Here is a 15,210-nt window from a genome sequence, read left to right as displayed (position 1 = left end):
CCTCTCTCCCTCCCTCAATGCTTTTGGAGGATGGTACTGAAGTTCTGGATCTGCAATTTCTGGATTGGACTGTAGTTCACTTGGATTCTTTCAGTTTTATGCGTTCATATTCTGTATTTTTGCCTGTTCTTTCTTTTACAGTTTCACGATTTGTTTGTTTTATCATGCGGGTGGGGGGGAGAATGTGGGGTTTGATGTCCTTATTGCCATTTGCACTATTTGTGTTTTGCACGTGGGGGGGTCATACTCTTGCTGCCATTAGCACAATTTATTTTTTTGCACATGCGTGGGTGTTGATGTTTTCTTTGAGCAGGTTCCATTGTTTTCTTTGTTTTGTGACTGTCTGGAGAAGATGACTGTCTGTTGAAAGGCATGGACAGAGTGGATGTGGCCAAGTTGTTTCCCATGATGGGGGAGTCTAGTACAAGAGGGCATGACTTAAGTATTGAAGGGCGCCCATTCAGAACAGAGATGTGAAGAAATTTTTTTAGCCAGAGGGTGGTGAATCTATGGAATTTGTTGTCACGGGCGGCAGTGGAGGCCAACTCACTGGGTGTATTTAAGGCAGAGATTGATAGTTATCTGAGTAGCCAGGGCATCAAAGGTTATGGTGAGAAGGTGGGGGGAGTGGGACTAAATGAGAGAATGGATCAGCTCATGATAAAATGGCGGAGCAGACTTGATGGGCCGAATGGCCAACTTCTGCTCCTTTGTCTTATGATCTTATGGTCTTATGAATCTCAGAGTTGTATACTAAATCATACTTTGATAATGAACCTCGAACTTTAATTATATCTTGAGAATGTCAGGGACAATTTCACTTTCCCTTCACTCAATATTGTCTAACACCTGCTGTGCATCAATTATAATCCTTGAAGAGTACTTACGATCATAGCAATAGTAGTACAGGTGCCCCCGCTTTTCGAACGTTCACTTTACGAAACCTCACTGTTACGAAAGACCTACATTAGTACCCTGCTTTTGCTTTCAGAAGGTGTTTTCACCGTTACGAAGAAAGGCAGCACGCGAAAAATCAGCGCGCGAAAAAAGGCGGTGTGTGCCCCGAGCAGCCGCTCTGCCCCGGATTCGGAACGGCATTGTTTTAACACGTTGCATTGAGCAGCTGTTAGCAAGATGAGTTCTAAGGTGTCGGAAAAGCCTGGGAGAGTAAGGGTGTTACACTTAACGTAAAACTAGACATAATTAAGCGTTTCGATCGTGGTGAATGAAGCAAGGACAAAGTGAGTTTGGCTTGTGGAAGTTGACGAAGATGATGTTGAAGAGGTTTTGGCATCCCATGACCAAGAACTGAAAGATGAAGAGCTGATGCAATTGGAAGAGGAAAGGATAACCATCGAAACCGAATGCAACCGAATGCAGAAAGTGAAGCAACTGCGTGAGATTTTTGCTGCAATGATGAAGTATGACTTTAATTTTGAAAGGATACGTAGGTTTAGGGCATATTTGCAGGATGTTTTGAGTGTTTACAAACAACTGTATGATAGAAAAATGTGCGAGGCTCAGCAGTCAAGCAAGCCTTCCACATCAGCCACAGCAGACAACGAACCTCGACCTTTGACATCGAGGCGGGCAGTCATAGGACAAGATGAGCTGCCTGCCCTTATCGATGATGAGATGACACCCCCGTGTCCCACCACCCCAACAGCCCGGCCCCGGACAGATACTGTACTGATTCGCAAAGAACGCAGCAGTAGCCGGGAAGCACACAACACATCTTTAAGAAAAAAGCCAAAATAAACATGCTAATTAATTAGGCGCTGCCTAGCATGTAATTGTCAGCCCAGACCAGAGGTGATGCAATCGGCAATCGCCTCTGATCTGCGCTGACATCTACGTGCCTGGCAGCACCTAATTAATTAGCATGTTTGTTTCAGCTTTTTTCTTAAAGATGTGCTGGGTGCCTCCCGGCTACCGTTGCGTTCTTCGCGGCAATGTATTGGGTCGGTGGCCCGGAGGGTGGGGTCCACTGCACCACCCAGCCTGTGACGACTCAGTCTAACACACCATCATCAGTGTGCTCGATGTCTTCCCAATTCCAGTAAGTGAAACTACACTGTACATACATTATTTCTACTTTATGTAGGCTGTGTATTTTTACATGTTATTTGGTAGATTTGGCAGCTTCATAGTTTAAAGGTTCCTGGAGAACGCGTTTATGCCAACAGCGCTTGCGTGAGATTTTCTGCCGAGAGCGCTTGCCTGAGATTTTCGCTACAGAAATCTGTGCAGGCAATCGTTGTAGAGAAGTATTTCTACTTTACATAGGCTGTGAATTTATCATATCATTCCTGCTTTTACTATATGTTACTGTTAGTTTAGGTTTTATGTGTTATTTGGCATGATTTGGTAGGTTATTTTTGGGTCTGCGAACGCTCACAAAATTTTCCCATATAAATAAATGGTAATTGCTTCTTCGCTTTACGACATTTCAGTTTACGAACCGTTTCATAGGAATGCTCTACCTTCAGATGGCGGGGAAACCTGTATACCATTTCATTTCTCTAACCTAGTCTGTTGATCAACACGTGCATGTAATAAAATGATGGAAACATTTAACAGATCAGGCAGCATTTATAGAAGGAGCAAAAGAATTAACACTTCAGTTTGAAGACATTTTGTAAGTAATGATTGCTGTGTCTCGCTTTTTAAACATGCTGTTTGACCTGCTGTATTTTCTGCATTTTCTGTTTTTTTTTTAATTTCTATTTCCATGCCATTGATTAATGTTTGACATTCTTAACAAACAGAAGTTTCGTGTTGATTTACAACTCGCACTATCCCTTCCTTGCCATAATTTTTATGTGTGTTTTTATGTTGTAATAATATTCTATGCTTGCAAATTCTGGGCCAATTATTATCACAGAAGTTGTCAACTGTGTTGCCATTAAAATATTGAGGAAAAAGTTCCTGCATTCTAATATAACAGAAAGAACTACCGGGTTCAGGAACAGTTATTACCCCTCAATCATCAAGCTCTTGAATCAGTGGGGATAACTTCACTCAACTTCACTTGCTCCATCACTGAAATGTTCCCACAACCTATGGACTCACTTTCAAGGACTCTTCATCTCATGTTCTCGATATTTATTGTTTATTTATTATTATTATTATTGTTATCATTTCATTTTATCTTCTCTTGTATTTGCACAGCTTGTTGTCTTTTGCACACTAGTTGTCCACCCTGTTGGACGCGGTCTTCCATTGATTCTATTATGGTTATTGGATTTTTACTGACTATGCCATCAAGAAAATGAAACTCAGGGTTGTATTTGGTGACATATATGTACTTTGGTAATAAATTTACTTTGAACTTTAACATGTTGCTCTTTCTTTCCTATTTCTCAATTCAGCTAGATCATCTAGATCCTCAAGCTGCTAAACAAGGGGATATAAGCCATGCCAGCTCAGAGGTTGAGAATCCTATGGTAAGCAACTCACTGCCTCACTTACCATCCAGAAGATCCACTAGTGAATCCAGGACCAGCCTTCTTGCCTGGTATACCACTGGCCAATCGCCATTGATGCTTAGTAGTAACTTCAAAATCTGCTGTCGCTATTCATCTAGCTACAACAAAACCATAACCTCTTGCATCAACATGGGCACCAGATGCTTGGAAATATTTGAAAATTCCCTTCTAGGTTACACAACCATTCACTGGTTCTTCATTGTCATTGGGTCTAAATCCAAGCTTTCTCTTCCTCTGCTATCATTGGGGGAGCACCTTCACCAGAAAAACAGTCGCTTATCTCTGGAGGCAATTAGGAATGGGTAACAAATGCTGGTCATGCCAGCAATGCCCAATTCCTGGAAAAAAATAAAATAAAATCTGTGCCACATAATCCTCCAAGCTCAATAGCTCCTTCCTTCTGTTCAAAAAATAAGACATAGTACTCGAGATTGATTCTGGATGGGGCTCTTTACAAATGGTCTAACCCAGGGGTGGCCAACCTTTTACATTCCATGCGTCATTTTTTCAGGCATGAGTTCAGATGCGATTTTTTCTCACATGAGTTCTATATTAACATATTTTTACAAGAATTGAATGGGGGTACAAGAGTTGTATGGCGCATCTGAATGCGAGCATGAAAAAATTGATGCATGGAATGTAAAAGGTTGGCCACTCCTGATTAACCTCATTTCTACTTAAGAATGTACAACAATCATGAGAATTTTCGACAGTCGGGGACACCCAAATGACTTTGTTCCTGCACTGTTCTTTGTCTCTCACTATTACGTGACATGCGGCAAGGGTTCCATACCATTGCAGACTTCAAAACCAAACATAGTGGTACCGCCAACATCGCGGCCTCTCTCCTAGATTACCTCAATCACTTTTATGCTCAGTTTGATGTCACTAACTCTGAGCCTCTGAGGAAAGCCACTGCTACAACCTGCAACCTGATCATCTCTGAGACTGAGGTATGCAGACGTTTCCAATGAGTGGACAGACGCAAAGCTACAGGACTGGACGGCATCCCAGGGCGAGTACTCAGGATGTGCACAGCACAACCAGCAGGTGTGTTTACAGACATTTTTAATCTCTCCCTCTCTCAGTGTAGAGTGCCCTCCTGCTTCAAATCATCCACCATTATCCCTGTACCAAAAAAAAACAAGGTAACATACCTGAACAACTGGCGTTCTGTCAGACTCACCTCAATAATAAGCAAATGCTTTGAGGGGCTGGTCAAGGATTACATCTGCAGCATGCTACCACTCAAAGTGGACCCCCTACAATTCACCTATCAACACAACCAATTGACAGACAACGCAATAGCCACTGCTCTACGTACCATCCTTACAGATCTGGAGAAGAAGGATGCTTATGTGAGAATGATGTTCTTGGACTACAGCTCAGCATTCAACACCATAGTTCCATCCAGGCTCGACAAGAAGCTCAGAGACCTCGGCCTTGACTCTCCCTTGTGCAGCTGGATCCTGGACTTCCTATCAGATCACCGGCAGGTGGTAAGAGTGGGCTTCCTCACGTCCACCCCTGAGTCTCAACACAGGAACCCCTCAGGTCTGTGTACTAAGTCCCCTCCTTTATTCCCTGTATCCTCATGGCTGTGTCGCCAATCACAGCTCTAATCTGATAATTAAATTTGCCAAAGACACTACATTGATTGGCCTAATGTCAAACAATAACCAGGTGGCCACAAGGGAAGAAGTCATCTCTCTGACACAGTGGTGTCAAGAAAATAACCTCTCCCTCAATGTCGCAAATACAAAGGAGCTGGTTCTGGATTACAGGAGGAATGGAGATGGGCCAACCCCTATTGACATCAATGGATCTGAGGTACAGAGGGTAAACAGCTTTAAGTTCCTCGGCAACCGAGGACCTCACATGGTCTGTACACATCAGCGGTGTGGTGAAAAAGGCACAATAGCGCTTCTTTCACCTCAGACGGCCGAGGAAGTTTGGTATGGGCCCCCAAATCCTAAGAACTTTCTACAGGGGCACAATTGAGAGCACCCTGACTGGCTGCACCACTGCCTGGTATGGGAACTGTACCTCCCTTAATCACAGGACTCTGAAGAGTGTGGTTCAGACAGCCCAACACATCTGTAGTTGTGAACTTCCCATGATTCAGGACATTTACAAAGACAGGTGTGAGAAAGGGACCTGAAAGATCATTGGGAACCCGAGTCACCCCAACCACAATCTAGTGCAGCTGCTACCATCTGGGAAATAGAACCCCAGCATAAAAGCCAGGACCAACGGGCTCCAGGACAGCTTCTTCCACCAGGCTATCAGACTGATTAACCCACACTGATTTGAGTGTATTTCTATGTTACATCAACTCTTCTATTTATTATAAATTACTATGATTGCACATTGCACATTTAAACAGAGACAGAATGTAAAGATTTTTATTCCTCATGTATGTGAAGGATGAAAGAAATAAAATCAATTCAATTTAATAAATTCTAGATGAATGCTACTGGAAGATAATAATGACTATTTTGGTTGTGGACTGTTTACTGTAAACTAGCACCTAAAGCCTTCCATGTTGGTAATGTACCTTTTAGGAGTTTGGTCAAAGGAAATAGTTGGGAAATTGGGCTGGCTTGGCAGCAATGATCAGGAATGCTGTGTCCTGGGTTTGGGAACAATGATCGTACTTTCAATTTTGAATTAAGGTGGGGAAGAGAAAAAGAACAGGAGAATCAGGCCAGTCTTGAGGCCTGGGTAGGGAGTAGGAGGAAGCAATGATTAGGCAAGCGGTTTAAGATGTGCAGAAGAAAAATCAAGACTTCCCATTGAACTGATACATCCTAGCTGAGAATTTTGGGGAGCAGTGAAATAACTCGCAGAGAGAGGTACTGTAGGGTGGATAATTCATTGTGGTTTTGTGGAGTCAGATAAATATCTATGAGCTGGGGGGGTTCTGAGGAGGCACAGAGAGTGTCAAAATTATTAAAGATAATGGATTTATCTGTGTAATGATGGGGACATCTGCTTGGATCACTCTATGATAATTTACTTCACATTTTCCCTCAAAATTCCTAGAGAAATTTTGAATGGATATTCATAATGAAAGGCCTCAGCCTGAGATATTGACTCTTTATTCATCTCCAGAGATGCAGCCTGATCTGATGAGTTCCTCCAGCACTTTGCGTGCATTACTCTGAATTTCCAGCATCTGTAGAATCTCTTGTGCTGAGTCGACATGCTTGTACACCTGATGTGTCAGGAAGATCACATTTCTGGTATAATGCAAAACAAACTGGAAATTGTTGCAGTTGTAGAAAAAAAGGCTAGATTTGTGACAAATCTTGCAAGAATGCATACATACTTTGCTTGGGTTCCCAGCCAATAGAAAATATTAGAGCCATGTACATTCCTAATCCTTAGGAGTTACAGATATTGAGACGGTCATGGCCCATATGTACCTAGAATGCCAATGTATGTAGATGACTAGTATTGAGCCAACCATGTCCATAGATGGCAATTTCTGTTTTATGTGATATGTTGAAGTCATTGGCAAGGTAGAAAATACAAACAGAGATGAGAATCAAGGGACGTTTAGGGAGCAGCATACAGCTATATCTGTAAGTATAATTAAAGTATCAGTACCTTGTTCCGAATGGATAAAGTAAATGTGTCAGGTAAGTGGCCCTTGAAAGTGTTTTATTTTTCTCATTCTACAGCACAGAAGCAGGTCCTTTGGCCCATCTAATCCATGCCTAGTTCACCTACCCACACTTGGACCGTCGCCCTCCAAACTCTCCCCAGCTTTCCTTTCAACATTACAATCAAACCTGTATCCACCACTTCTGCTGTCAGCTCATTCCACACCCTCACCACCCTTTGATTGAACACGTTTCCCCTCAGACTCCCCTTACATATTTCATCTTTCCACCTAAACCTACGATCTCTAGTTCATTTCACTCAATCTGAGGGCAAAACCCTGCATAAATGCACCGAATCTATACCCCTCATAAATTTGTATATCTCTATAAGATCTCCTCTCATTCTGTTGCACACCAGGAAATAAAATTCTAACCCATCCATTCTTTCCCAAAAAGTCAGGTCCTCAAGTCCTGACAACATCCTTGTAAATTTTCTCTGCACTCTTTCTAGCTTAATGGTATCTTTCCTGCAGATAGATGACCAGAACTGTGCACAGTTTTCTAAATATAACTTCACTAATGTCTTGTATAACTTCAAGACAACACCCAAACTCCTGTATGTAATAAACAACAGGAATTCTGCAGATGCTGGAAATTCAAGCAACACACATAAAAGTTGCTGGTGAACGCAGCAGGCCAGGCAGCATCTCTAGGAAGAGGTGCAGTTGACGTTTCAGGCTGAGACCCTTCGTCAGGACTAACTGAAGGAAGAGTGAGTAAGGGATTTGAAAGTTGGAGGGGGAGGGGGAGATCCAAAATGATAGGAGAAGACAGGAGGGGGAGGGATGGAGCCAAGAGCCGGACAGGTGATACGCAAAAGGGATACGAGAGGATCATGGGACAGGAGGTCCGGGAAGAAAGACAAAGGGTGGGGGGACCTAGAGGATGGGCAAGGGGACAGAGGGAGAAAAAGGAGAGTGAGAGAAAGAATGTGTGTATAAAAATAAGTAACAGATGGGGTACGAGGGGGCGGTGGGGCCTAGCGGAAGTTAGAGAAGTCGATGTTCATGCCATCAGGTTGGAGGCTACCCAGACAGAATATAAGGTGTTGTTCCTCCAACCTGAGTGTGGCTTCATCTTTACAGTAGAGGAGGCCGTGGATAGACATGTCAGAATGGGAATGGGATGTGGAATTAAAATGTGTGGCCACTGGGAGATCCTGCTTTCTCTGGTGGACAGAGCGTAGATGTTCAGCAAAGCGGTCTCCCAGTCTGCGTCAGATCTCGCCAATATATAAAAGGCCACATCGGGAGCACCGGACGCAGTATATCACCCCCAGTCGACTCACAGGTGAAGTGTTGCCTCACCTGGAAGGACTGTTTGGGGCCCTGAATGGTGGTAAGGGAGGAAGTGTAAGGGCATGTGTAGCACTTGTTCTGCTTACACGGATAAGTGCCAGGAGGGAGATCAGTGGGGAGGGATGGGGGGGACGAATAGACAAGGGAGTTGCGTAGGGAGCGATCTCTGCGGAATGCAGGGGGGGGGGAGAGAAAGATGTGCTTAGTGGTGGGATCCCGTTGGAGGTGGCGGAAGTTACGGAGAATAATATGTTGGACCCGGAGGCTGGTGGGGTGGTAGGTGAGGACCAGGGGAACCCTATTCCTAGTGGGGTGGCGGGAGGATGGAGTGAGAGCAGATGTACGTGAAATGGGGGAGATGCGTTTAAGAGCAGAGTTGATAGTGGAGGAAGGGAAGCCCCTTTCTTTAAAAAAGGAAGACATCTCCCTCGTCCAAGAATGAAAAGCTTCATCCTGAGAGCAGGTGTGGCAGAGACGGAGGAATTGCGAGAAGGGGATGGCGTTTTTGCAAGAGACAGGGTGAGAAGAGGAATAGTCCAGATAGCTGTGAGAGTCAGTAGGCTTAAAGTAGACATCAGTGGATAAGCTGTCTCCAGAAGGATCTAGAAAGGGGAGGGAGGTGTCGGAAATGGACCAGGTAAACTTGAGGGCAGGGTGAAAGTTGGAGGCAAAGTTAATAAAGTCAACGAGTTCTGCATGCGTGCAGGAAGCAGCACCAATGCAGTCATCGATGCAGCGAAGGAAAATTGGGGGACAGATACCAGAATAGGCACGGAACATAGATTGTTCCACAAAGCCAACAAAAAGGCAGGCATAGCTAGGACCCATACGGGTGCCCATAGCTACGCCTTTAGTTTGGAGGAAGTGGGAGGAGCCAAAGGAGAAATTATTAAGAGTAAGGACTAATTCCGCTAGATGGAGCAGAGTGGTGGTAGAGGGGAACTGATTAGGTCTGGAATCCAAAAAGAAGCATAGAGCTTTGAGACCTTCCTGATGGGGGATGGAAGTATATAGGGACTGGACATCCATGGTGAAAATAAAGCGGAGTGGGCCAGGGAACTTAAAATCATCGAAAAGTTTAAGAGCGTGAGAAGTGTCATGAACATAGGTCGGAAGGGATTGAACAAAGGGGGATAAAACCGTGTTGAGGTATGCAGAAACGAGTTCGGTGGGGCAGGAGCAAGCTGAGACAATAGGTTGGCCAGGACAGGCAGGTTTGTGGATCTTGGGTAGGAGGTAGAAACGGGAAGTGTGAGGTGTGGGAACTATAAGGTTGGTAGCAGTGGATGGGAGATCCCCTGAGCGGATAAAGTCAGTGATGGTGTGGGAGACAATGGCCTGGTGCTCCTCAGTGGGGTCACGATCAAGGGGTAAATAAGAGGAGGTATCCGCGAGTCGCTGTGCCTCGGCAAGGTAGAGGTCAGTACACCAGACTACAACAGCACCCCCCTTATCGGCGGGTTTAATAATAAGGTTAGGATTAGTGCAGAGGGAGTGGAGAGCAGAGTGTTCCGAAGGAGTGAGGTTGGAATGGGGACAAGGTGCGGTGAAGTCGAGACGGTTGATATCCCGTCGGCAGTTAGCGATAAAGAGATTCAGAGCAGGCAGAAGACCAGAGCGGGGTGTCCATGAAGAAGAGGAGGGTTAAAGACAGGAGAAGGGGTCATCGGTGGGGGTGGAAGAATCCTTGCCGAAGAAGTAGGCTCAGAGACTGAGACGGCGGATGAAAAGTTCCGCATCATGGCGATCCTTTAGGATTCGTTTCCAAGCCTCTCAATTTGGACCTCCTGAGGATCCCAGGTACTCACATTTTATTGACTCTGCCTCTCGCCGCTTCTCCCGTCAAGCTCTGAAGGCGACTCTCTCCGCCATGAGGAGGTACTTGGTGTCCCTATCCCAGACCCTTCCACACCTTCGGGACACTTTCTTCGCCGTCTGTAATGGTCCTACCCGTTATTTCATCCTCCATCAGATTCACGCCTGCAATCGCTGTTTTTTTGACTTTGTCATGTTAGGCAAAGATCGCAAGATCCTACATCTACGGACTCCAGAGCCTGCTGGCCATGAAACTAGCAGGCATGAACTTCAGATTGCAGCTCCTGCCATTGATTTTGCCAGCTCCAACACCTCAGGGCATATTCAAAACCCGGACTCCAGCAACGACCATGGAGACATTCAAAGTGATTGCGCAACCACCAACTGTGACTCCAGCCTTGAACTCCAGGCCGGGTCTTTATGTGCTGCTGTTGTGACTCCTGTCTCCCCTTCCCCCACCACCACTCTGCAACCCCATCTCCCTCAGATCCCACCGTCAGCTCCTGGGTCCTCAGAAGCTCTATCTTCCTCTCACTCCAACCCTCCCATCTCCATTGACACACCCAGCCTCCCCACTCCCCCCTCTGATCCCAGCTCTCATCCATGCCGGGTCTTTACCATCCCCTCCGACCTTCAACTATCGGAGGCAGAACGCTCGGTCCTCAGTAAGGGCCTCACCTTTGTCCCCCTTCGCCCACACCTCAGCGAGTTCCGTGTTCGCCACGATGCGGAACTCTTCTTCCGCTGTCTCCGTCTCCGAGCCTACTTCTTCGGCAAGGACTCTTCCACCCCCACCGATGACCCCTTCTCCCGTTTTCAACCCTCCTCTTCTTCATGGACACCTCGCTCTGGTCTTCTGCCTGCCCTGGATCTCCTTATTGCCAACTGCCAACGGGACATCAACCGTCTCGACTTCACCGCACCTTGTCCCCATTCCAACCTCACTCCTTCGGAACGCTCTGCTCTCCACTCCCTCCGCACTAATCCTAACATTATTAAACCCGCCGATAAGGGGGATGCTGTTGTAGTCTGGCGTACTGACCTCTAACTTGCCGAGGCACAGCAACAACTCGCGGATACCTTCTCTTATTTACCCCTCGATTGTGACCCCACTAAGGAGCACCAGGCCATTGTCTCCCACACCATCATCGACTTTATCCGCTCAGGGGATCTCCCATCCACTGCTACCAACCTTATAGTTCCCACACCTCGCACTTCCCGTTTCTACCTCCTACCCAAGATCCACAAACCTGCCTGTCCTGGCCGACCTGTTGTCTCAGCTTGCTCCTGCCCCACCGAACTCGTTTCTGCATACCTCAACACGGTTTCATCCCCCCTTGTTCAATCCCTTCCGACCTATGTTCGTGACACTTCTCACGCTCTTAAACTTATCGATGATTTTAAGTTCCCTGGCCCACTCCGCTTTATTTTCACCATGGATGTCCAGTCCCTATATACTTCCATCCCCCATCAAGAAGTTCTCAAAGCTCTACGCTTCTTTTTGGATTCCAGACCTAATCAGTTCCCCTCTACCACCACTCTGCTCCGTCTAGCGGAATTAGTCCTTACTCTTAATAATTTCTCCTTTGGCTCCTCCCACTTCCTCCAAACTAAAGGTGTAGCTATGGGCACCCGTATGGGTCCTAGCTATGCCTGCCTTTTTGTTGGCTTTGTGGAACAATCTATGTTCCGTGCCTATTCTGGTATCTGTCCCCCACTTTTCCTTCGCTGCATCGACGACTGCATTGGCGCTGTTTCCTGCACGTATGCAGAACTTGTTGAGTTTATTAACTTTGCCTCCAACTTTCACCCTGCCCTCAAGTTTACCTGGTCCATTTCCGACACCTCCCTCCCCTTTCTAGATCCTTCTGGAGACAGCTTATCCACTGATGTCTACTATAAGCCTACTGACTCTCACAGCTATCTGGACTATTCCTCTTCTCACCCTGTCTCTTGCAAAAACGCCATCCCCTTCTCGCAATTCCTCCGTCTCCGCTGCATCTGCTCTCAGGATGAAGCTTTTCATTCTAGGACGAGGGAGATGTCTTCCTCTTTTAAAGAAAGGGGTTTCCCTTCCTCCACTATCAACTCTGCTCTTAAACGCATCTCCCCCATTTCACGTACATCTGCTCTCACTCCATCCTCCCGCCACCCCACTAGGAATAGGGTTCCCCTGGTCCTCACCTACCACCCCACCAGCCTCCGGGTCCAACATATTATTCTCCGTAACTTCCGCCACCTCTAACGGGATCCCACCACTAAGCACATCTTTCCCTCCCCCCCCCTGCATTCCGCAGGGATCGCTCCCTACGCAACTCCCTTGTCCATTCGTCCGCCCCAATCCCTCCCCACTGATCTCCCTCCTGGCACTTATCCGTGTAAGCGGAACAAGTGCTACACATGCCCTTACACTTCCTCCCTTACCACCATTCAGGGCCCCAAACAGTCCTTCCAGGTGAGGCAATACTTCACCTGTGAGTCGGCTGGAGTGATATACTGCGTCCGGTGCTCCCGATGTGGCCTTTTATATATTGGCGAGACCCGACGCAGACTGGGAGACCGCTTTGCTGAACATCTGCGCTCTGTCCGCCAGAGAAAGCAGGATCTCCCAGTGGCCACACATTTTAATTCCACATCCCATTCCCATTCTGACATGTCTATCCACGGCCTCCTCTACTGTAAAGATGAAGCCACACTCAGGTTGGAGGAACAACACCTTATATTCCGTCTGGGTAGCCTCCAACCTGATGGCATGAACATCGACTTCTCTAACTTCCGCTAAGGCCCCACCTCCCCCTCGTACCCCATCTGTTACTTATTTTTATGCACACATTCTTTCTGTCACTCTCCTTTTTCTCCCTCTGTCCCTCTGAATATACCCCTTGCCCATCCTCTAGCTCCCCCCCCCCGTCTTTCTTCCCGGACCTCCTGTCCCATGATCCTCTCGTATCCCTTTTGCCTATCACCTGTCCAGCTCTTGGCTCCATCCCTCCCCCTCCTGTCTTCTCCTATCATTTTGGATCTCTCCCTCCCCCTCCAACTTTCAAATCCCTTACTCACTCTTCCTTCAGTTAGTCCTGACGAAGGGTCTCAGCCTGAAACGTCGACTGCACCTCTTCCTAGAGATGCTCCCTGGCCGGCTGCGTTCACCAGCAACTTTTGTGTGTGTTCCTGTATGTAACACCCTGCTTTATGTTGGCAAAGTACCAAAAGCTCATGGGGTTTGGACTGCAAATCCATACGTTGTACAGCCACTGATATGGGAATACCTCATCACCATCCTGCTGGTAATTTATTGAAATTGGGATCAAATACATTTGGCTCTCAAGGAGGGTGGCAGCTCAGGCTGCAAGGAAGATGCAAACTAGCCTCTGGGGTATATAAAAAGGCCAAGTGGTATCTCCCTGCCTGAGGTGTCTGGAACCAGAAATCAAACATCCAGGATTCAGCTGAAAAGAACATGTCTTCAGCAAGAGAATAGTGAAATTTTGGAATTTTCTATCCAAGGGGGCTGTTACTGGGTACATACAAGACAAAAATCAGTACATTTGAAAATATTAAGATTATCATAGAAAATGACATTCGAACAGGAAAATTGTTAAAAGATGAGCCATGGTGGCCTCAATGAATGCTGGAATAGATGCAAAGGGGCTTGTTATTAGTTTTATCTTCCTTGTGTTGAGGTTACACTAGGAATGACACCTGATGTTCCTGCATTGTGAGTATTGAATCGCATGTACCCCAACTATCTACTGATTGATCATGTTGAGCAACAGGTTTTCAAATGCCTTTGGATTAAATTACTGGGCTTTACACGTTCACCCAATCAATGCCCACGGATTGTTCTGTTATGCCGATTGCAAACGCAATTGAGTTTCTTTTGCTGAACCAAGCGCTCTTAGATTGCAAGTGTTGAGCTAAGAAAGTCTCCGATGCTCATGTATTGCAATTGTTGGGACACAAACGTTTCCAATGTCCTCAGGTCGCGTGTGTTGATCTATTCTTGCCCCATTACCCACAGTTGTATCTACTGGCAGGGTTAGTCTCGGTGTGTAAATCACATGCCGCGCAAATGTCGTCACCCCTAACGGACCGGGACAAGTTGCCATCTGAAGTTTTTGCAGATGAATCGACAGATTTTACTCACGCTTGGGTGCTTCTTCGCTTGTCTTATCATGAGACGGAACATTGCGTCAGGCTAGGAACCGAGCCTTGCGGCCAATGGACTTCACTCCCAAAGCCTCTGCGCCAGGACACCAGCTAAAACTAACCAAACATCTCTGCCTGAGTAAAAGCGAACTGAAGTAAATCCTTGATATGTGTCACAGATCACAGTAACAAAATTTAGAACACGTATTTAGTCCCGCAACAGGAAGGGTAAAAACTGCTACTCTTGCTATTCAACGCCACCGACCAGCTTACCAGCTCAACCTTGAATGTCCTCGTCACCAGTCTGAAGGGAACAACGTCCAAAAATACTTCGGGGCGGTTCTAGGGTCAGAAACTGGAGCTGTCAGCAGGTGGCCTTGCGTATGGTTGCATTGGCTGGCTGGATCAGAACAAACTGACGCCAAAGGCGAGGATACTTCAATTCATTTGATCTCTTAAGCTCTCTTTTTGAGTTGCTTTTTCATATACAAGTTGTAAAGTGCTGTCAGCAGGTTCTATTCCTTTATCAATTAATATTACTAGTGGATCAGGTTAGTAAGAGTGATGAATTGGTGGTAGTATTTCAATCGCGGGAAATAACTAAATATAAATCAAAACGCGCATGCTACCAGAGTTATACAGCGTAGCAACAGGCCCTTCAATGTGACCTTCCCGAACTGTTCCCATTTTCATGCGTTTGCCCGTGTCCCTTTAAAGCTTTGCTGTCCCGGATATACCTATCCAAATGTCCTTTAAGCACTGCAAGTACTGTATGCCCACCACTATAACTTC

At 46.2% G+C, this 15,210-nt stretch overlaps 1 protein-coding gene across 1 annotated transcript in view; it reads right to left on the bottom strand.

Moving 5' to 3' along the window:
* Nucleotides 1-14,782, bottom strand: part of LOC140194722 (cytochrome c oxidase subunit NDUFA4-like) — a 67,623-nt gene extending 52,841 nt beyond the window's left edge. Inside the window, exons 1-2 of the mRNA XM_072251982.1 lie at nt 14,692-14,782; nt 14,417-14,535 (exon numbers count right to left, since the gene is read on the bottom strand). Of these exons, the coding sequence (XP_072108083.1) occupies nt 14,417-14,458 (42 nt within the window). The 5' untranslated portion in view covers nt 14,459-14,535; nt 14,692-14,782. The remainder of the gene's footprint in view (nt 1-14,416; nt 14,536-14,691) is intronic.
* Between the last annotated feature and the right edge of the window lie 428 nt (nt 14,783-15,210).

This window comes from Mobula birostris, chromosome 3, assembly GCF_030028105.1.
Source record: "Mobula birostris isolate sMobBir1 chromosome 3, sMobBir1.hap1, whole genome shotgun sequence".
In the NCBI taxonomy this organism is placed as follows: domain Eukaryota; kingdom Metazoa; phylum Chordata; class Chondrichthyes; order Myliobatiformes; family Myliobatidae; genus Mobula; species Mobula birostris.
This window is presented reverse-complemented; position numbering and strand designations above follow the sequence as displayed.